Source organism: Dipodomys merriami, unplaced genomic scaffold (assembly GCF_024711535.1).
Source record: "Dipodomys merriami isolate MVZ:Mamm:240054 unplaced genomic scaffold, mDipMer1.0.p SCAF_4, whole genome shotgun sequence".
Classification (NCBI taxonomy): domain Eukaryota; kingdom Metazoa; phylum Chordata; class Mammalia; order Rodentia; family Heteromyidae; genus Dipodomys; species Dipodomys merriami.
Genome location: NW_027205603.1, coordinates 25,359,952 through 25,383,591, shown reverse-complemented (window position 1 = coordinate 25,383,591; position 23,640 = coordinate 25,359,952). Strand labels below are relative to the sequence as shown.

The 23,640-nt window shown below is 37.1% G+C and overlaps 1 protein-coding gene across 6 annotated transcripts in view; it reads right to left on the bottom strand.

The window, feature by feature from the left end:
• The window catches only part of Sntg1 (syntrophin gamma 1), an 807,695-nt gene that overhangs the window by 295,838 nt on the left and 488,217 nt on the right, over positions 1-23,640 (bottom strand). For all 6 annotated transcript variants that reach the window (XM_069990696.1, XM_069990699.1, XM_069990700.1 and 3 more), the window contains 2 exons: positions 21,451-21,504; positions 9,671-9,805 (listed from right to left, as the gene is read on the bottom strand). In XM_069990696.1, the coding sequence (XP_069846797.1) occupies positions 9,671-9,805; positions 21,451-21,477 (162 nt within the window). In that variant the 5' untranslated portion in view covers positions 21,478-21,504. The remainder of the gene's footprint in view (positions 1-9,670; positions 9,806-21,450; positions 21,505-23,640) is intronic.

The window sequence follows — 23,640 nt, the reverse complement described above, 5'->3', positions numbered from 1 at the left end:
GAGGGTTCTTTGGTATAGGATGTAGCAGATTTGATGGTATAACGAGGTTGTTACTCCCTTAGTTTGCTTGAGTACTTCCATGACATACACACAATGAAAAATTATTCTGAATCATATTTCTCAGAACAAGTTCCTATCTTAAATAGCACATATACTTCAATCATTATTTGTCAATTATTTTATTTTTGGTGTATGAATTTAGGGCCTCTCATTCTCACCCAGTTTTCTCCACTCTGGGCTAATTCTCTACCATTGAGCTAAGTCTCCAGTTTGGGTTTCTTGGTACCCATTTTGGGGAAAATTGTCTATAGATTGGTCTGCCCAGGCTTAAATCAAACTGTGATCCAAAGCTCTTAGCCTCTTGAGAATAAAACTTTTTCAAGTAACAAAATTAAATAAACTAGGAGCTGGTGGCTCATGCCTATAATCTTAGCTACTCAGGAGGCTGAGAACTGAGGATTGCAGTTCAAACCCAGCCCAGTCAAGAAAGTCTGTGAGTCTCTCATCTCCAATAAACCACCAGAAAACTGGAAGTGGAACTGTGGCTTAATGGTAGAGTGCTAGCCTTAAGCTGAAGAGCTGAGGGATAGAGCCTAGGCCCAGATTTCAAGCCCCATGACCAACAAAACAAACAAACAAACAAACTTCAAGTTTAAGAGTAATCATTAGGATGTGAGATTTTAAAGAATTGTGTGTGTGAGTGTGTGTTTACATGCATGTGCACAGACTCTAACCTCTGTACTGATGGATTTCAATAATGGCTCTGGGATGTGGAAAAAGAAAATACTCTCCTGTCACACTTATGAGAGGGCGAATAGACCCCCAGTTTAAAATTAGATAGCACCTTCTGTTAATGTTGCCTTCAGGAAATTACAATTTTACTGGTGGGACACTAATTGCACACTTTCTCCTGTAAGAGACTGGAGGGAGTTGTGTGCTACTTCAGTCTAATGCTCAGGAGAATTCTGCTGAGGGATTCATTACTGTGTACTGTCTATCTGTTAGTTCTGTCATGATTGGAATTTAATATCCAAGATATTCTTATCTTTTACTAGCAGTTCTTTTGAGATGGTGTCTCCCTGGTGAAATTCATAGTCATTGAAATTATCCCCATTGACCTTCTAAAAGTACTCTTGTCAATATTTAAAAATAGCATAGGGTAAATTGAATCCTTTTTCAGGTACATTGAAGGAGATAATACCACTAGGATAGCCACTGACATCGCTGATTTAGAGTGTTAAATTGTTTATAAGAACAACAGAGGGGCTGAGAAGGTGGCTTAGTGGTAGAGTGCTTGCCTCCCATGCATGAGGCCCTGGGTTCGATTCTTCATCACCACATAAGGAGAAAAATCCGGAAATGGTGCTGTGGTTCAAGTGGTAGACTACTAGCCTTGAGCTGAAGAGCTGAGGGAACCCAGAGTTCAAGCCCCAGGACCGACAACAACAACAAAGAAAAAGTTCTGATTTCTGAGCATCAAAAGTGGTGATAACTTTCTTTATGTTAATTGACACTTTAAGACAATGACGAAAGGTCATTTTGGTCAGAAGTCACCTACTCTCAGGGCTGAAATATCATGAATGATAATGCTATATTCTGCTATTACCTTCAAATTATCACAGAGAAAGAAAATTCTATATGAACTCATTGTAAAACTTAAGTGGGATTAACACTGAATAAACCACAGAATCATCCTGTAAAGTAGCATAAAATAATTTGGCTTTTAAGAAAATGATACTTAAGTCCAAGTAAATGTTTGGGATAATTCAGCTTAGACTCTAGATAAACAAAAATATTCATACAATTTTCCAAGTGACTTATGTTGGAAGAATGTCATGCATATCACTAAAGTGTCAGATGTGCCAAACAGGCAAAGTTCTACCCCTTTACTGCCACTCAGTGTGCCTGATATCTGTTCTAAACTCACAGGCACCCCTGTCTCCCCAGGCTGCGAGTGCTCAGCAGGGTTAAGCTCTTGTCTAATGGAGGTTAATGGTGTTCTTCTTTATGAGTTCTCTAAAGGCATCCCAAAGATGAACTCCTTCAGCTCTACACCTTCTGCTAGTAAAGGTCCTCAGACTGCAGTGACTCTGTGTTGACTCCTGAGATAGCTGCACTCATTATGTGGTTCCCTGATTTACCAGGATCCCTGTACTATCCCTATTTGTGTCTTTTCCTTTTATAGATAACACATCACACTCTTAGTATACGTTTTCAGTTTTTTAATTTCATTTTTTATTGTCAAGGTGATGTATGGGGGCGGGTTAGAGTTACATAAGTAAGGTAGTAAGTACATTTTCTGTAAAATGTTACCCCTTCCCTCATTTTTCTCCTACTTTCCTTCCCCCTCTATCCCCCCTCTGAAGTTGTACAGATCATTTCCAACATATTGTCTTGTGTATGTCGCTGTTGCATTGGTTCCCCCTTGTCCTATGTTTCATCATTCTGTTGTTCTCTTTCTTCCCTAATTCAGATAAACATATATACAATACCCAGGGTAACAAACCAAATACTGTGATAATAGGGGATATGCCATGGAGGAAAGAACATACAAAAGAAACAAAAAAAATCACATAGTATATTAAAAACAACAACAAAGAAAAATATCTTGTGTCCATATCTTTATATGGTAATATGTACATAGCTATTGAGCTTTTCTGCTCATCTGATAAGATCACCCTAAATGTATAGTAATTAATGCAAATAAGGGAAAACATGGGACCTATGTTTCTTTGGGTCTGACTTACTTCACTTAATATGTTTTTCCAAGTCTTTCCATTTCCTAACAAATGGGGTAGTATCATCCTTTCTGGTGGAAAAATAGTATATATATATATATATATATATATATATGTAAACATACATACATACATATACACATACATACATACATACATACATGCCACATTGGGTTGGTTCCATATCTTAGCTAAGATAAATAATGCTGTGATGAATATAGTTGTGCTGGTAGCCTTAGTATGTCATTGTTTGGATAAATGCCCAAAAGTAAGATTGCTGGGTCATAGGGGAGCACTAACTGTAGTCTTTTGAGAAACCTCAATACTGCTTTCCAGAGTGCTTGAATAAGTTTACTCTCCCACCAACAATGAAGTAGGATTCCCTTTTGGCCACATCTCCTCCAGAATCTATTATTAGATTTCTTGATTATAGCCATTCTAACTGGGGTAAGGTGGAATCTCAATGTTGTTTTGATTTGCATTTCTTTTATGACCAGAGAAGTTCAGCATACGTTTCTGTTCTGTGTTTCCAAAAATGAGTTAAATTCTAGTTTGTACTAAGAGCTTTATAGAACAAAGTTGAACTCAACTGATATATGCCTAGGGCAGCTGTTCCTTGAACATACTACTAGTAGTATGTTTAAAATCAAACAAGTCTTGGCCAGAAAACCCATGGCAGTTTGAGGGTGCAGTAGGTTAAAATTTAGTCTTTCACAAATTGACTTCCCCCAGATGAAATCCAAAGGGTTCATATATAGGATGAAGTTTCAAGAAGCACTTGCAGCTAAATACTCTGTTGCAGGATAGAAAAGAGGAAAAGTGCACTTGATCATTCACTTGGTATCTGGGTACCAGTGGCTCATGTCTATAATCCTAGTACTCAAAGGTTGAGATTTGAAGTGAGCCTGGGCAGGAAAGTCAGTCAGATATCTATTGCCAATTATCTACCAAAAATCTGGAAACATAGTTGTGTCTCAAGTGGTAGAGCAACAGCCTTGAAGGCAAGTTCTCAAGGACAGTATCTAGATGTGTGTGTGCATGCACACTCCACACACACACACACACACACACACATACACACACACACACACATACACAAAGCACTTGAGCCACACCTCCTCTGCCAGCTTTTCCTGGTTAATTGGGGAAGAGAGAGTTTCACAGATTTTTCTGTGAGGGCTGGCTTTGGACTTTGGTATCTATTAAGTAGACTAGATTACAGGTGTGACTGCTCATTACCTGCCTATGGTAGCATTTTGAGTAAGAGCTAAAAGGTCAAAGCAAGCAAAAATCTATTGCTTGGCAAAAGGAAAAATTAGATAGATAGATAGATAGATAGATAGATAGATAGATAGATAGATAGATAGATAGATAGATGTGTGTGTCTGTGTAAATATGTATGTATGAATATGTATATATGTATACATATAAATTATTTTGTCTTAAAAAGAATAAGGTTCTGCTTTCCAGAGTGGGTAAATGAGTTTACACTCCAATAAACTGTGTAGCAGTGTCCCTTTTGGCTACAACCCTGCCAGGATCTCTTGTTATTAGATTAGTTGATAATGGGGTGGGGTAGAAGTTGAATGTTGTTAGGATTTGCATTTCTTTTATGACCAGAGATGTTCAGCATTTCTTCATGTGTCTATTGACCATTCTTATTTCCTCTTCAGAGAAGTCTCTCTTTAAGACTTTAGCAAACTTTATTAATGGGATGGTTGTTTCTTTGAGGATTTATTTTGGGGGTATTTAATTTTTTTTGAGTTCTAAGTATATTTTAGATATGAGACCCTTCTCTGTTGCGTGGCTAATGAATATCTTCTCACAAACTGTGGGCTTTCTACTGATCTTGCTAACTATGTCCCTTGACAAGCAGAAGCTCTGCAATTTAATTCAATCCCATTTGTTCAACCTTTCTTTGAGTGTTGTGTTTCTGGGTCTTTAATGAGAAAATTACCGCCCATGCCAAGGAGCCTTAGAGTTTCTATTACTCCTCCCTGTAATGTTTCCAGGGTGTCTGCTTTTACTTCAAGGTCTTTGGAAAACATTATAGAGTTTCCTCAAAAGGCTAAACATAGAGCTCCATATGACCCAGCAATCCCACTTCTGGGCATTTACCCAAATGACCACAAATAAGGCCATACTAAAGGTACAAGCACAACCATGCTCATTGTAGCAGTAGAATTATTTATCATAGCTAAGATATGGAACCAACCCAGATGCCCCTCAGTAGATGAATGGATCAAGAAAATTATATATATAGTAATTCTATGCTTCCATCAGGAAGAATGGTACCACCCCATTTGTAAGGTAAAGACTTGGAAAAATCATATTAAGTGAAGTAAGCCAGACCCAAAGAAACATAGGTACCCATGGTTTCCCTCATTTGTAATAATTAGTATATGTCTAGGATAATCCTAACAGATGAACTGAATCACTCAATAGCTATGTACATATGACCATATTAGATGATGCTAAGTGAAATGAACTTCAAGACATGGACACAAGATGTTTTTCTTTGTTGTTTTTAACGTACTATGTGATTTCTTGTTTCTTTTGTATTTTCCCCTATGGTTTATCCCTTGTCACTGCATTTTATTTGGTACCATGGGTATTGTATATACAATTATCTGTATAGGGAAGGGAAGGGGAACAACAGAACGGTGATACAAAGCGGGAACCAATTCAACAGCAACAGTCAGAAGACAATATGTTGGAACCGTCTGTACAATTGGTAAGACTTAGGGGAGGAAAAGTGGGAAAAATGAGGGAGGTACATTTTCTATTTCAAAAAATAGAATTCTGATCTTTTTTTCAATATGGGTTTATCTTGAAGACATTCCTGTAAGTCAAATAAGCAAGATATAAAGGCCAAATGCTGTGTGGCTTCACTTGCATAAAACAAAGTGTGTAAGTGGTAACCAGGATCTTAGAGGTAGGAGAAGAAGGGAACTATTGGTTTATAAGCACAATGTTTCCTAGTAAGTTAGATTAAAAGTCTTGACAGAGATACTGGGGCTGGCTACGCTACAACATGACTATATTCTGCAACCAATCTGCACTCAAATGGTAAAAATAGTACATTTTATGTTATATGTACCTTATCATAATGAAGGAACTCTGTTGGCCAGGTAAGAACAGTTCTATCTCTTAACTATGCAGAACTTTGTACAGATCTATACATCTTCATTTATGACAATATCACATTGCAGTTATCATTGGAATTTTACAGTGAGTTCTAAAATCAGGAAGTATAAATGCTACAGTCATTTCTCTTTATTCAAGATGATTTTAACAATATTCAATTTTCATATTTTCAAGGAAAATTTAAAATCTATTTTGGATATAGCCATAAAACTCATTGAAGTTTTGACTAGTTAGAAGTATCTGGGAAGGTATTATTTTACTAATATTTAATCTTTAATGCATGAACATGTTGTATTTATCCATTTAAGTTGTTTATTTTATTTTTGTCACCAGTGTCTTTGCAGTATTCAGGCAATGTAGCACATATATTCTTTATTAAATTTATTCCCCCAAAATATTATTCCTAAATAAACTTATTCCTAACACATCTTGACATATTGTAAAATATTTTTCTATTTCCCTTTTTTCTTTTTCTTTGCAGTGTTGGGTCTTGAACTCAGGGTCTTATAGTCTCACTTGGCTTTTTTTCCTCATGTCTAGCACTTTACCACTTAAGTGATGCCTCCAGTTCTGGTTTTTTAGTGGTTAATTGGATAGAAGAGTCTCAAGGATTTGTCTGCTCCATCTGGCTCTGAGCCAAGATTCTCAAGTCTCAACTTGAATTACAGACATAAGCCACCAGCACCTGGTATAATTTCTTTTTTGTTATACTTTTTCATGGCTTGTCATTTTTTAATGGGAATATATTTAATTTGGTATGTTGTCCTTATTTCCAGCAACCTTTCTCTACGTTTTGTGGATTTCTTAGGATTTTTCTCTGTCTGAAATAATGAAATTGATGAATACCTCTTCCTTTATAATTATTATGTTATTTGTATCAATTTCCTGACATACTGTGTCAGCTGTGATATCCAGGGAGGCACATGAATACCTGCAGCTTGTTCCAACTGCAGAGAGAATGTTCAGTGAGTACTATAGTCAGTGGGAATCATTCCTTGCATACTCATCATCAGCTAAACTTTATTTATAGTTTGCTGAAAGTGCTGTTACAAGCACTTGGTGCTTTTTGTTATATATTTTTGCCTCCTTTGACATTACCATGCTAAGTTTCTCTATAATGTGGAGCTCTTCTGAACATACTAAGCCTCATTTACACACATAGTACTTTCTTTGAGAGAAGGGGGAAGGTCCCTGTGTTAACTGAAAATTTGAAAACCAACCATTATTGTTAAATCTGGAATTTCATCAGTTTTACACTGCTGATCTAGGACTTGGGTACTAAAATATGCATTCCAATTATCATGAATGAGGGAAACCATGGAGCCTATGTTTTTAAAGGTCTGGCTTACTTCACTAAACATGATTTTTTCCAAGTCTTTCCATTTCCTTACAAATGGGGTGATGTCATTCTTTCTGATAGAAGCATTGAATTCCACTGTGTATATATACCACATTTTCTTAATTTATTCATCTATTGAGGGCATCTGGGTTGGTTTCATATCTTAACTATGGTAAATAATGCTGCAATGAACATAGTTGTGCTTGTAACTTTAGTGTGGCCTTGTTTGTGATCAGTTGGATAAATGCCCAGGAGTAGAATTGCTGGGTCATAGGGGGGCTCTGTGTTTAGTCTTTTGAGGAACCTCGACACTGATTTCCAGAGTGGGTGAACCAGTTTACATTCCTACCAAGAGTGCAGTACTGTTCCCTTTTGATCACATCCCTGCTAGTGTCTACCATTATTTATTGTCTTGATAATGACAATTCTAACTGGGGTAAAGTAGAATATCAATGTGGTTTAGTATATATCTACGATAGTCCTAGTTGAGGATCACAATAACTCATTAACAATGTACATATTACTATATGAAATGACAATAACCGAAATGAACTCCAATATACGCCAATAAGATTTTTTGTTTTGTTTTTTAATGTACTGTGTGAAGTTCTTTATTTTTTCATTCATTTTTCCCCTTTGGTTAATTCCCTGCTGTCACTGATTTTTTTTTTATTTTTTTGTATATATGTTTATCTGATTTGGTGAAGGAAAGAAGAATCACAAAATGGTGAGAAAAAGGACAAAGGGTGAACAGCAATATTCACAAGACACTATCTTAGAAATGAACTTTACAACTTGGAGGAGAGGAATCGTGGGATGAGGGAAAAATGGGAGAAAACAAGGGAGAGGGTAACAAGAAATGTACTCATTACCTTATTTATGTAACTGTAACCCCTCTGTTCATCACCTTTACAACAAAATTAAATTAATTTAAAAATATGATATATTCATTTCAGAATATTCTGTGACTCATTTCTCTTCCCTGAAAAAAAGGAAAAGAAAAGAAAAGAAGAAATAGACCATCTTTGTGTTATTTAGCAAGGGGAAAAAAGGACAACCCCATGGGAAAAGTTTAATCAGCCCTGACATTTAAGTCCATGATTCAGAATGATTTAAATGGTCTGTGACAACAGAATAGTTAACAGTCTGCAAAATGTCCATTACCTTTTGTTAGCAAAGGCCTATTGATTTAGGACTTTGTGTGACTCCCATAAGGTGTTAGTAAGTAGTGATGTGAAAACTCCAGTTCAGCATTATTCAACACCAGCCAAACTCTCCCAGGGAAGTCTGTTAGGAAGGCGCAAATTAAATCTTCATGCTAAGTAGTTGCAGTTTTCTGGGAAACCATGGAGCAGAGAGGTGGATACTTCTTGCCATTTTCTCCAGAGATCATATTTTGTCTATTCTGTTACAATGGTCTTTTTAATGGTATGACAACATGAATGATACTCTAGAACTTGCCTTGTGTTGTTCTACATCTTCTTACCAAATAAAATCTGTTCTTTAAGGACGTTCTTCCACTGTTGTGCTTTGGTACCATCAAGCACACCAATTGCTTTTGGAAAATGATTTGATGATTAACAGCATCAAGATATATCATTTAAACAGCTAAAGAATTGCTAAGCACACAAAGACCATTCTATCACACCTCAGGGCTAACCTCGGGAGAAAGCATCATCTGAGTTTAAGCAACCAGGACCTAAAGCCTCCTGTCTTGCTCACATTGGGACATGGGCTCTGTCTTAGCATTTCCACTAATAGTTCAAGCTGGTGCAAGATAGGACCAGACCTAGGGACCCCACCATGCACAGTTCCTTTTGGCGCTGTGGAGAAGTCAAGGTACACTACATCATGATTATAAAATACAGAGAGAGGACTCAGTAGACACCAAGGGACAAAAGGCTGTAAAGATTATGCTTTGACCCAGAAAGGTCCTCACAAGAATATCCAGCTAACTTAGCAATGTGATAAAATGAATGAAAAAATACCTTTTCAGTTTTCTGGAAATAAGCATCAGTGTGTGTGTGTGTGTGTGTGTGTGTGTGTGTGTGTGTGTGTGTGTGTGTGTGTGTGTGTGTGTGTGTGTGTGTGTGTGTGTGTGTGTGTGTGTGTGTGTGTGTGTGTGTGTGATCACGCACGCATGTGCACTGCTAACAAAGCTGGAACTCTGGACAATGTCTCCTCACTGTTTTATTTTTAAACTCAAAGCTGATGATATTTTACCACTGAGCCACAGCTCCACTTCCTGCCTTTTCCTGATTAACTGGAGATAAGAGTCTCATGGACTTTGTTGCTTAGGATGTTTTGAACTGTGATTCTAAGATTTCAGCCTCCTGTGTAGCTAGGGCTAAAGACATAAACCATCATAGCCTGGCTGGGAATAAGTATTGTCATTAGCAACAGACAAAAACAAATCAAAGTGTCAACAGAAGGAAGAGCTACTTACACCAGAATAGAAAGGCTCACCAGACACGCATATCACATCCTGCTCCTGAAGAATCAGAAGATCTCTGGCTAGGTGCAGCCGGACTTTGAACGGTTCCTGATTACCATCCTGTAGCAAGCAAACCCCTGTCTTTGTCTTTAGAAACACGAAGCCAAGAGAGAGAAAGAGAGGGGAAAAAGATATGCTTAGTCCATAGGTTAGAATTTTAGGATCTAATTACAGTAAAACATGGTAAATACCATTTTGGAGCTAGAGAACATGTATACTGGAGATTGGAAATATCACTTCACATAGGAACAGAGATAAAAAGGATGTATTTGGAATAAAGTACATATTCAGATACTGGGGTCTATGTAAGAAAATTCATACAAGCCGGGCGCCAGTGGCTCATGCCTGTAATCCTAGCTACTCAGGAGGCTGAGATCTGAGCATAGTGGTTCAAAGCCAGCACAGGCAGGAAAGTCCATGAGCCTCTTATCTCCAATAAAAACCACTAGAAAACCAGAAGTGGCACTGTGGCTCAAGTGGTAGAGTACTTGACTTGAGCTGGAGAGCACAGAGACAGCACCCAAGCCCAGAGTTCAAGCCCCACGACCGACAAAAAAAAAAAAAAAAGAAAATTCACACAGATGCTTGGTGAGTCAGGAAGGCATCAAATGTAAGGCATTGGAGAACAAGGGATGTTCGATTTAACTGCTTTACAGTGTAAATGTAGGAAATAGTAGCTTTAGACTATGTGGACATAATTTATATTACACACAACTCAGCCCTTTAAAATCTAAGTGTATTTAAAGTTGTACATGACTATATTCAATTTTAGGACACGTTCACAACTACAAATAGAAGAAAAGCCAAGCACCTCCCATACCATTGTAATTGGTCCAGGCCTTGTCACCTGAGCACCAAGCACCAATCCACTTTCTGTTTATACATAAGTTTTAGACTGAAGAACTTCCTGTGTCATATTTACTCTTGGCTCCACTACTGTGTCTTTTCTGGTTGTCAACATGTACACACACACACACACACACACACACACACACACACACACACACACACACACACACACAAATGCAATTATGAGGGAAAAAGGACAGAACACAGATGAATTATCTATTAACCAAATTGCTCAGGAGTCTAACTAAAGGTCTAAAATATTTGATTACTAAATCAAAGTTTCGTCTTCACCCATGTTTGGAGACTATGCAAACAGACTGTGAAGCTTTCTGAACTTGTTCTGCATGGCTTTAAGCCAACATCTGGGTAATTACTAGAGAAGTATGTGCATCTTATCACTCTGGAAGCACTGTGGTGTTAAGATATTCACATGGGGTGTCTTCTCCCTAAGGAGTGTAATTTGTTGGTTTTGCAATACTGGGATTTGAACTCAGAGCCTGACATTTGCAAAGCAAGTTCTCTACCAAGTGAATCTTGTCGCCAGCTATTTATATATTTTAAATTATTTTTTTGGATAGGGACTCACATTTTTATTGGAGCTATACTCAGGTTACAATCCTCCTACCTCTGTCTCCCAAAGAGCTGGCATTGTAGATGTCCCCTCACAGAGCCCAAACAAGAGTATGTTTAATATGCCCTCTGGTCACAGATACAAAACAAAAATTTCACATAGAATATAATTTCTTGCTCTATCTAAACCAAAGTCAACAGGAATAATGATTAACTTACAAATGATAATTTAATTAGTTATTTACTGATCTGTTATTTACTGAGTGAAGAAACACATGGAGATACATATGTAGCTAGTATTTAAGGGGTGCAATATCCAGAAAAATGCAAATAATATTCAGCTTATGCTTGGAATAAAACTTTCCTAGAGGACTGCTGATTCTCCCTCCTCCCTCTCTTTCTCTCTCTCCTTCCTTTTCCTTTTTTCTTTGTTATTTTTTGGGGGTGGTACCAGAACTTGAAATCAGGGTCTCATGTATGGTAGGCAGACCCTCTACCCCTTGAGCCAAATTCCTAAGCACCTTTTATATTGTTATTTTAAAGTAAGGTCTTACATTGTGCTTGAATTGGGTTGGCCTGGGTTGTGATCCTCCTCCTTCTACTTTGCCTTGTTACTGGGGATAACAGGTGACAAGGATGCATCACTGAGGCTAGCTGCTCTCCTTCCTTTTGTAGCTGGGAAAAGAGGCAGTCTACAACTTGCCCAGCCATGCTTTGAGATATAGTCTCCCAATGTCCTTTTTCCTAGGGCTCATCTTAAAATACAATCTCCCATCTTTGTCTCCACAGATCTAGGATTACAGCTTTGAACCACTGGGCCTGGCAGAAATTTTTCTCTTTAGAAGACTTTTCCATAACATTGACAGGAATATAAAGATCATGTCTAAAGATCACTTTCTGACTGATGCATACAATGTTACCCTCTACCATTCACAACTGTATAGGAGTTTGGAGTTCATTTTTAAGACTGTGTCATTTTGTGAACAAATGAAAACTGCTCTACCTGTGTCTTTCCTCTCTCTTGTAGCCACACACAGCAGGTATTCACTCAATCCCAAAGATTAATCTATGCTATGGTGAATTCAAATGGCTACATCTGAAGGAAAACATATTTTTCAACATGAGTCTATATGTCCCTTAATATAAAATACAATTCTTCAGAATTTTCATATGGACAAGTCTTGCATGTTTGCAAGATGATCTTGGCCCTGGGCATGAGACAACATGGAAACCCTGAGGGACATAAGGAGGAGTGGTGATATAAAATAATACATCAAAGCCAAGTGATTGCAATTGAACACATTCAATGATTTTTCAGTGTACTGTACATTCTGGGCCAATTTTTTCCCCAGATGTGTAAGGGAATAGCCAGTAATCACAAATAATACTCTTTTGACTTTAGGATGAGACAGAGCTTTTTCCCCAGAGCTCAGAAATGCATTACTATTACACATCAAAGAGATATAAAATATTATCTTGGGAATGTTTGGGCGACTAAGAGCCAGCCACCAGAGTTTCTCATCTCATTTCTAATGTGGCTGAATTGAGCTTGTACTTAGGACTGTGGCAAATGCCCCCTAATTGTTTGATAGTTGTCTGGAAAACAAAACACAGACTTTGATCTGAGTGCTACAGAAACTCACAATGAGGCAACTTTTTGGTGGAATTGCACAAGCTCACACACACACACACACACACACACACACACACACACACTACTCACAACAATAAATATCTACTGCCAAATACGGTCGCTCATGTCTGTAATTGAATCTACTTGGGAAGTGGAAGTACAAATATTCTGAATCTAGGCAAAGATCCTAATTCAAAATCAAAATAAAGAAATCATCTTATAAATTAGAAACAATTGCATGTAAGAAAAAAACATTTGAAAACTTAACTTGGGGTTCATTTCAACCAACATCAACTTATCTGACCTTTTCTGCTTGTTTCAGACATATACTAGTTATTGCAAATAAGGGAAACCATGGTACCTATGTTTCTTTGGGCCTGGCTTACTTCACTTAATATAATTTTTTCCAAGTCTTTCCATTTGCTAACAAATGGGGCAATGTCATTCTGATGGAGGTATAGAATTCCATGTGTATATATGCCACGTTTTCTTGATCCATTCATTTAATGAGGGGTATCTGGGTTGGCTCCATATCTTAGCTATGGTAAATAATGCTGCAACAAACATAGTTGTGCTGCTAGCTTTCGCTGTATTTGATGTTGGTATAATTTGTGGAGGGGAAGGGAAAAAACAAATCGTTTAAATAGGGATACAGGTGGATTCATTGCAACAATGAGACGTACAAGTCGTTATGCCGAAAAACGAACTTTACAACTTTGGCAGGGGAGGGGGGTTATCACAGTGCGGAGGGCTGGGAGCTGGGAAGGGATGGTAAGGGGAAACAAAGGAGGAGGCAGCAATACTTGATAAAAAAATGTGCTCATTATCTTGCCCATGTAATTGTAACCCCTCTATATGGTATTTTCACAATAAAAAATAAATAAAATAAAAAATAAAAATAAGAAGGCTAAGGTAAAGCCATAGAAAGTTATAGATTACCCTCTGAGAAAACTTGTGAACCTAAATTCAGTAGTCCCTCCTTCTCAGATGATAGAAATATAGATCAATCACATGCATAATGAAGTTAGATCAAACATAGAATAGGCCAAAGAGAGCTGGTAACAAATTGACATTAAAGTATGTTTTTCGAGGATTATAGATTTCATATATTCTGCTATAAAATGTAGGCAGAGAACATTAAAATTTATTTTTAAAATCCAATCTCTATATTACTTTTGCAAATATTATGTTATGCTAACAGACACTCTGACATGATCTAGACAAATGTCCCTACCTTCAGAGTATTTCTACTTTCTAAAGAAGGACATATATAAATAGGACAAAATATAATATCTAATAAGAAAGCACCATGTAAAGAGGAATTAAGATATTTTTGAGGGCCAGGTGTATTCCAGGGGAATTTACAGAGAGAAAATATGTGCTGTTTGCCTTGAAAAATAATAAAGCAATGATCAGATGAAACTAACACTTTCTGTTCATATGTGTGTGTGTGTGTGTGTGTGTGTGTGTGTGTGTGTGTGTGTGTGTGAGACTGGGTGCATGTGTGCCAGTACTACAGCTTGAACTCAAGGCTGGCATTCTACAACTTTAGCCACAGTTCCATATTTGGCTCTTTTGTTGGTTAATTGGTGATAAGAATCTCCTGGACTTTCCTGCTAAGGTGACTTCAAACAGGGATCCTCAGATATTAGCCTCTTAAGTAGGATTACAGTCACGAGCTATCGGCACATGGTGAAAATGGCATTTTATTCAAGTGAAAATGGCATTTTATTCAAGTGAGTAGCCATATAAGAAGAAGTAAAAAGCAGGAAAAGACATCCTGTGGAGAGGCCATGGCAAAGGATTTCAGGAGAGGATGGAGTATATCCAGTCCCTCAAATGTGTTTTTTTTCTAGAAGAGTAGAGGTCAGGAGGAAATGGGAAAAGTCAGATCTACTTGTTGAAAGAAGCATGGACTTTGAGCATTAAAGCTGTATCAAAATCCCTCTCACAGATCAAGAGTATAGAGAAACCCAATGACAGGTCAGGAGGAAGAGTGTCCTAATTTGTATGTTAATAACGAACTACACAGGACTTAGTGTGTGCCAAGAAATATTATTTCACTTTACTTCCTAACAGTATCCTTCCATAGGTTTTATAGGTAGGACACAAAAAGATAAAATGAGAAGAATCAACAGGCAAAACTAAAGCCAAGCTCTGATCATTGAGATTTAGTTGCTTTCCTGCTTGCCCTGGTTCTTCTCATGAAGAGATATTTAGGGAGGCCTATGCTGATGATCTGGTATACATCTAATGACATGGACACTGTCATCTTAGTAGTCACTAGGAGTATCTTCACCCAGTAGGAATAATTCCAAGGAGGACACCATCTTGAACTAGTTGACCAGCATGTATCAAATTAGCCACCACCAGATGGCGACAGTGAGCAAGAGACCATTCTTCCATGAATAGATGCCCTTTCCCAACAGCTGCATTGGTAGGGGGCCAGCCAAGTGTAGGGGGAAGTTTGTTATCCCTCCTTCAGACTGTTTTGGGGGTACTGATGGCCAGCAAGGCTGTGAGAGCAGAGCAGCTATTGGTGCTGACAACCTAAAACAACAAGGGCTACTGTCTTTACAGTCCAAGGCTAAACTTGTTTCAAAATGAAAAAAATCACCGAATTATTGACCTCTGACTACTATAAAATTAAAGAAACATTTAGCTTACTGTGTGTGTGTGTGTGTGTGTGTGTGTGTGTGTGTGTGTGTCTGCACGCATGTTAGCGTGTCCGCGCATACACATACACACATATTTGCAATGGAGCTTGAACTCAGGACCTAGTACTCTCATTTGGCGTTTTTGCTCAAGGCTAGCAGTCTACCACTTTACTCACATTTCCACTTGCAGCTTTGTGGTGGTTATTTGCGATAAGAATCTCATGAACTGCCGGGCGCTGGTGGCTCTTGCCTGTAATCCTAGCTACTCAGGAGGCTGAGATCTGAGGATCGCGGTTCTAAGCCAGCCGGGGCAGGAGAGACCGTGAGACTCTTATCTCCAATAAACCACCAGAAAACCGGAAGTGGCGCTGTAGCTCAAAGTGGTAGAGTGCTCGCCTTGAGCTGAAGAGCTGAGGGACAGCGCCCAGGCCCAGAGTTCAAGCCCTGCTACCGACAAAAAAAAAAAAAAAAAAAGAATCTCATGAACTTTTCTGTGGCATCTGGCTTCTAATCTCAGTCTCAGAGTAACTAGGATTACAGATATGAGCCACTTGTACCCATCTTTGCCTTCCTTTTTGTGTTAATATAAACCAACAAGTATTTGTCTCTAAATTCTGTTGCTGTGCATACATTGCATATATACATACACAGAAGTAAGTATGTATATACAATGTACATATGTAGCAATATTGTCATCTTGAAAAGGAAACATAAGACAATATTTTAAAGAATTAACTTGTAATCATGGAACTAAGTCTAATATTGGTTTTCAATCCCTGTTGAACAGAAATGTTAACACTTGAGTTTAATAATTTCTACATTGGAAAACATTTGGTGAAAAGAATTATTAAAAGACAATACTTCTAAACTACACAAAACCTGTCTATGAAGCTGCAAAAATGTATTATTTGATATAGAAACATACATAGCTTCAACTTAGTACATAATTTAGAGTTCAAAAATAAACTATCACTCATTTACAATTTAAAAGTTAGAGTATTTTCAGGTACTGGTGGATCATGCTTGTAATCCTACCTAGAAGTCTGAGATCTAGAGGGTCCTGGTTCAAATCCAGCTTGGACAGAAAAGTCTTCTCAATCTCCAAATAATAAGCAAAAGGCTAGGCTAGAGAAGTGGCTCAAATGATAGCAGACCAATAAGCAAGCAATCTTAACAAGTGAAAATACCTGAGTTCAAACTCCAGCAAAAAAAATCTTTTTAAAAAATTATATTCTTGGGGCTGGGAAGGTGGCTCAGTCTCAGTGGTAGAGTGCTTGCCTTGCATACATGAGGCCCTGGGTTCGATTCCTCAGCACCACATAAACAGAAAAAAAGAAAAAACCGGAAGTGGCACTGTGGCTAGAGTACTAGCTTACTAGCCTTGAGCTGAAGAACTGAGGGACAGAGCCCAGATCCAGAGTTCAGGCCCCATGACCGGCAAAAAAAAAAAAAAAAAAAAAAAAAAAAAAAAAAGAATTATATTCTTTAAAAAAAAACAAAAGATATTATGAAACTTTTAAAATCTATATTCTTTTCATTTTAAGTGAATCATATCAGATATAAGAAACCCCAAAGAGACTATAGTGTATACATGACAAATATTCTTTCTGGTCTTTCCTTATATTGGTTGACAAACACGCTTTGTTTTGTGACCCTAAGGTATTAAATAAAATGCAGTTTATTCTACTGAACTATATTCTAGAAGCGTGTACCAAACATTATTTCAGACAAAGTGCTTCAAGCTGTATTTTATCACTTACCTCTCCTTCATAGTTTATTTCTGATCAGTCTTTTCCTTAGCTAAATTACATTTTTTTTTCAAATCCTAGCAGATGCCTTTGTTTATCTTTATATTTTTTTAACATCTTCTCATATTACTTTATCCAAGGACAAATTCTGCCTTTTCTAACTCAGGGCTTTCATTAAATAAATTTTCACCCCTTCCATACATCTGTTCTATATATTGGCATCACCTGTATTCCTTTCAATATCACTTAGTTCTACATCACATTTTTAGCTTCCTCTTCTACACTGTTATCTGGGGAAGATTTCAATAAGTAGGTTAGTTCTGTCATCGTTATTGAGGACTAGTGAGCTATTGATCTATAGACTCAAAAGTAGTTGGTTCATTGCAGGATTTCTTTCAACACTTGCAGATTTTCTGATCCCTAGCACTTGTGGTTTGCCAATCTGAGAAACTGAGAAGACACCTGGGACCAAGGTCCTTCTGACCTTGTCATGTTCTTCTTCTGCCCAGCCAATGAGAGAGAATAGCAAAGTACTTACATTTACTTGACCAGATTCCACAAAAGAGGAAAATAGTTGCCTTCAGTCATCTTTTTGAAATATCTTTAACCCAAGAAGACTAAAAAACCAAACATTGTATCTAGATTTTGGAGGAGACTTATCCCAGGTATTTATCATCATGAAGACTCAACTACCACACTAATAATAATGTTCTACTTTTAAAATTACCAATATCACTATTTTTTTTCTACCTCATAAGCAGGGTATTTAAGCTTCAACTATGCCCTTTTCTCTGAATATCCTACTTAGTGTGTGGATCACATGTTTCTTCACAGCAACAATTTTTGTGTTCTTTCTCTGTCAATCTATATGCTGACAGTTTTTTAATAGACTAAAAATTTTAAGTAATCATGGGAAAACATAGATTATATTTCAGTATATTTAGGACAAACTAGCTCACAAATGTGTACAAATTATTAAATTGTGAATACAGTTGATTGTTGTTGTATCATGTACATAAATTCTGAAAATGATGTTAAGTGAACATCATACTTTACTTATACAAAGATAGTTATATAAGATAGTTTTCTGGAAGTAGATGATAGAATCTCATGGAAATGTCCTTAATTTTATTTTTGAGCAGTATTGAGGTTTGAACTCAGGTACTCTACAACCTAAGGCATGCCGCCTGTTTATACTTTAGTTATTTTTTGTATATTATCTTTTGATTTTTGCTTGGGGCTGGGCTAGCCTAAGATCCTCCAAACTATGCCTCCTATATGCCTAGAATTACAGATGTATACTACCACATTCAGCATATTGATTGAGACAGGAATCACCTGGGCTGGCCTTGAGCCATGATCCACGTAGTGTCTGCCTCCCATGAAGCTGGGATTATAGGTGTGAGCCACTCATCCTAGCCCAGAATTATGTGAAAAGAAATATATATTTCAGAATATGAATGATTTTGGTCAACACAGACATATGGATCATAGTTTAAAGAATGTATATTTGAAAATAAAATAGGCTGTCTTCAAACCTCAATCCTCAGATCTTACTCTCATGAGTAGTTAGTATCAGAGGCATGAGCCACCAGAACCCAGATTTGGATGGCAATTTTTAAAAGCAGAAATAATCATAAATATATCTTGATATATGTATATATTTTCGTTTAAGTTGTAGATTTTGTTTCTGTCCTCACCTTCTGTCTCTACCATCAGTTCAACATTTCTGTCTTTACCTACAAAAGCAATAATTACAAAAAACAAAATCAACTTTTTTAGGGTTTATATTAGAAAGTTAAGGTACTTTTAAATGGAAATTATCTGGTCTTTCTTCCTCATTTTTATATAGAGAGGAGACTACCTTGCTCCGAGGAACATTGACATCGGATTTGATCTTAATTCTCTATTAACAGTTAAAAGAAAATGAGCTGTATTTAACACATCTTTCATTCTGTATAATTCTCTGTAATGCAGTGACTGTGAAAGATGTTTAAAGTTGTTACCAGGAGTTCTAAGTCACACATTATAGCTTTACTTTTTTCTGATTAATTAAATGGCTCTTGGCATTCATAAAATTTCTCCATTCCCTCTAAAGCAGTGACAGCCACACTAAATTATTTCTATGATTTCTATTCTCTTAAAATCATAAAACTACAAATTTCCAGCAAACTCTGAGGTTTGGAGATATTCAAAATATTTTAGAGTTCTGTCAATCCAGCATGTGTGGAAGATATAAGAATATTATCCTGTCTGGTATGGCTCTACTTCTTGTGAGGCGCAGCATCTAAAGTAGTACTGATTTTCAGAGGGTTCCTTGTAAGAAACTCTTAGTATCTCAGGAGTAGGAGTAATATGGTCACAGTGGCATTACTATTGTAAAATAAGTAAAAGTGTAAATAGAAAAGCTCAAACTAATGTATATATAAACAGTGTTGTTTAAAAATAGGCCTAGAAAATATTATGCCAACTTATGATAGCTAATCTAACTCAGTTGTAATAGTATTTGGCCACTATCTATCTCTACTAAGTCAACTCATATGGGTCCCAACTGTCTTATTCACATAAATTTCTACTCAGTACATTACTATTCAAAAGAATAAAACATTTTGATGGAAATCGAAGACTTCCTACAACCAAAATTACGAGTATGTGATTAAAAACAGAGAGGTCACAATTAAAATTTAAGCTTAGAAAAGCATACAAAACTTCTGAGATGGTAATTCCATATAAAATGTTGGATAAATGGTAATTGAAAAATTTGAGTAAAGCATATACTTTGACCTTAAAGTGGTCAGTGTAGCACATGAGAAAGGAATTTGTAAGCAAATAACTATCATCCAATTTAAAAAAGACTATAATTAATAGTTGCAAAGTATCATACTCAATTTTTTTTAAAATGACAAGCTATTTAATATTAAAAATATCATATACTTGCATTCTAAACTTTACACTGTGACTGGTTTTATTGTATTTTATTTTTTGTGAGTCGTGGGGCTTGAACTCAGGGCTTGGGCACTGTACCTGAACTCCTTTGCTCAATGCTAGGGGTCTACCACTTTGATCCACAGTGTCTCTTCCAGTTTTCTTGTGGTTAATTGGATATAAAATTCTCATGGATATTTGTTCTTGGGCTGGCTTTGAACTGCAACCATTAGCCTTCAGTCATCTAAGTAGCTAGGATTACAGGGATGTGCCACCAGTGACTGGATCACAGTGGTGACATATTTTAAGTAAATTTTTCCCTCTAGAAGCTGGGCACAGGTGTCTCACAACTGTAATCCTAGCTACTACTCAGGAGGCTGAGATCTGAGGATTGTGGTTCAAAGTCAGCCAGGGCACAAAAAGTCCATGAGACTCTTATCTCCAACAAACCACTAGAAAACCAGAAGTGGTGCTATGGCTTAAGTGGTAAGGAGCTTGCCTTGAGCTGAAGAGCTAAGGGACAGTGCCCAGGTCCAGAGTTCAAGTCCCACAACTGACAAAAATAAGGAAAAATTGCTTACTTAAATTGCAAATTGATTCAAAAATGTAAATACATAACATTTCACAAATGTAAAGAAGTGAAGATCTATTGTTTTGTTTTGATTTTTACTATATGCAATCCATTAGGGTTGTATTGAATTTCAAATATAAAAAGTATTTTATACTATGTAAGCAGTTACAAAATAGTTTAACCTATGCATATTTGCATTTTGCCTGGCAAGTGAGAAACCAATGAATGACTTACATTTGCTATAATGAAAACCTTTCTTCCAAAGACAAAATGATTATATGCTGAGGAATCTCAAGTGCAGGCACTACTACTGAGCTATACAGATGAACAGTCTTCAATAACCTTGAAAGAGCCATATCTAACTGTAACTTTTACCAAAGTCTGGTGACAGTGCAGCACTGAATCTCAAGTAACACTGAAATACCTAAAGGAAATTACAGGATTTTTGTGCCTAAAGGAACCTTCTACGTCTTCTAATTTATAATCATTTATGTGGGGGAAAAAAATCTTCCAACAGTGACACTCCTTGAAATCACATAATGCATGGTTGATGGAGAAGAACAGTTCAATTATGTTACACTGCTCGAGTCTTCTAAAGGAAAGTCTTTAAATCTGGGGCTTCCCCAGGCAGACTTTGCTCTTCTAGATCTGCAGCATAAAAAAAAAAAATGTTCTGGAAGGGAAATTAGCCTGCCATTCATCCTATGCCAAAAGTAGAAAGTGATGCCAAATATTTCCAGGTTATATTATATTCTTGTGGAAAAAAAGGTTCTACTTACCTCCTCACAGGTAGTTCTGAAATCCATGTGCTGTGGCACCCCAAAGGATGGAGTCTGAAAGACAGAAATGGGAAGCCATTAAGCATAGCATACAGTGTAATCGGTAACATCAACACAGTATAAACTGGAAAGTACTTCCTAGGTTTATACATGAGTAAAGGACAAGAAGTCCAGGGTATGCCACCAGGAGAGAATGGAAGAGAAAAAGAATTCTTCATGCTCAGTTTATGCGTTAATACCCATGCTACATGATTTAGTGGTGCCTTTCTACCTGTTGGTCTTCTGAAGTGATCGGCAACATTATTAACCTCTACGTCTCATTGATAGCTCTGCACCAACTATTTTGAAGCTCAAGCTTTAGAGAAGGGGGAAAAACTTTAAAAAGAGTAATTAAAAATTGTTTTTCATCTGGTTATCTCTTGGAAAAAGGTTGACTAATCTTTCTCTTTTTAATTAAAAAGCTACATGCATGAATAATTCCCCCTGGAACTTAGAATTTTATCTATAAGTAGTATGATTCATGGGAGCAAGCTATTTATCAGAGGGGATAAATTAAGATGAATTAATTTATGAAACCTCCAATGAAAATGTGCATATAGAGGACACTATCACACCTCAAGGATGGATATAGACAGAAATGCATGTGTAATAGCCCGGTGCCGGTGGCTCACGCCTATAATCCTAGCTATTCAGGAGGCTGAGATCTGAGGATCGTTGTTCAATGGGCAGTAAAATCCGTGAGACTGTTTTTTTTGAATCAACTTATTTTTAATTTTATTGTCAAGGTGTTGTGCAGAGAAGTTACAGTTACATATGTAAGGTAGTGAGTACATTTGTTGTTGAACTTGTTACTCCCTCTCTCATTTTTCTCCCCAGGGAGAAAATTGTACAGATAATTTCCAACATATTGTCTCTATTTCTCTCTCTCTCTCTCTCTCTCTCTCTCTCTCTCTCTCTCTCTCTCTCTCTCTATATATATATATATATATATATATATATATGTATATATATATATATAATTGTGAAAATACTGTACATAGGAGTTACAATTACATAGGCAAAATAATGAATACATTTCTTATCAAGCATTGTAGCCTCCTCCTTTGTTTCCCCTTCTCATCCCTTCCCATCCTCCCCGTGCCCCTCACCCAAGTTCCCTGCCCCCTCTCCCCCCCCCGACAAAATTGTAAAGTTCATTTTCGGCATAATGACTTGTACATCTCATTGTTGCAATGGGTCCACGTGTATCCCTATTTAAACGATTTGTTTTACCCCTTCCCCTCCACAAATTATACCGACATCAAAAACAGTGAAAGCAGGGGTTATACTGTGGGGGAAGGACATACAAAGCAACAAAGAAATAATCTTATAAATGTGTTAGAAACAATTGCATGAAAGAAAAAACAACATTTGAATACATATCTTAGGGTTCATTTCCCTAACATCACCTTATCTGACCTTTTCTGCTTGACTCAGACATATACTAGATATTGCAAATAAGGGAAACCATGGGGCCTATGTTTCTTTGGGCCTGGCTTACTTCACTTAATATAATTTTTTCCAAGTCTTTCCATTTCCTAACAAATGGGGCAATATCATTCTTTCTGATGGAGGCATAGAATTCCATTGTGTAGATATAACACATTTTCTTGATCCATTCATCTACTGAGGGGCATCTGGGTTGGTTCCATATCTTAGCTATAGTAAATAGTGCTGCAATAAACATAGTCGTGCTGGTAGCTTTAGTGTGTTCTTGTTTGTAAACATTTGGGTAAATGCCCAAAAGTGGGATTGCTGGGTCATAGGGGAGCTCTATGTGGAATCTTTTGAGGAACCTACAAACTACTTTCCAAAGTGGTTGAACAAGTTTACACTCCCACCAACAATGCAGTAAGGTTCCCTTCTGTCCACATCTCCTCCAGCATCTGTTGTAATTAGAGTTCTTGATTTTTGCCATTCTAACTGGGGTGAGGTGGTATCTCCAATAAACCACTAGAAAACCAGAAGTGATGCTGTGGCTCAAGGGGTAGAGCACTTGCCTTGAGCTGAAGAGCTGAGGGATAGTGCCCAAGTCCAGAGTTCAAGCCCCATGACCAACAAAAAAAAAAGGATTCAAATGTTATTTCTTTCTTGCTATTATTTCTAACATATTCATAAGATGATTTCTTTGTTGCTTGGTATATTCCTCCC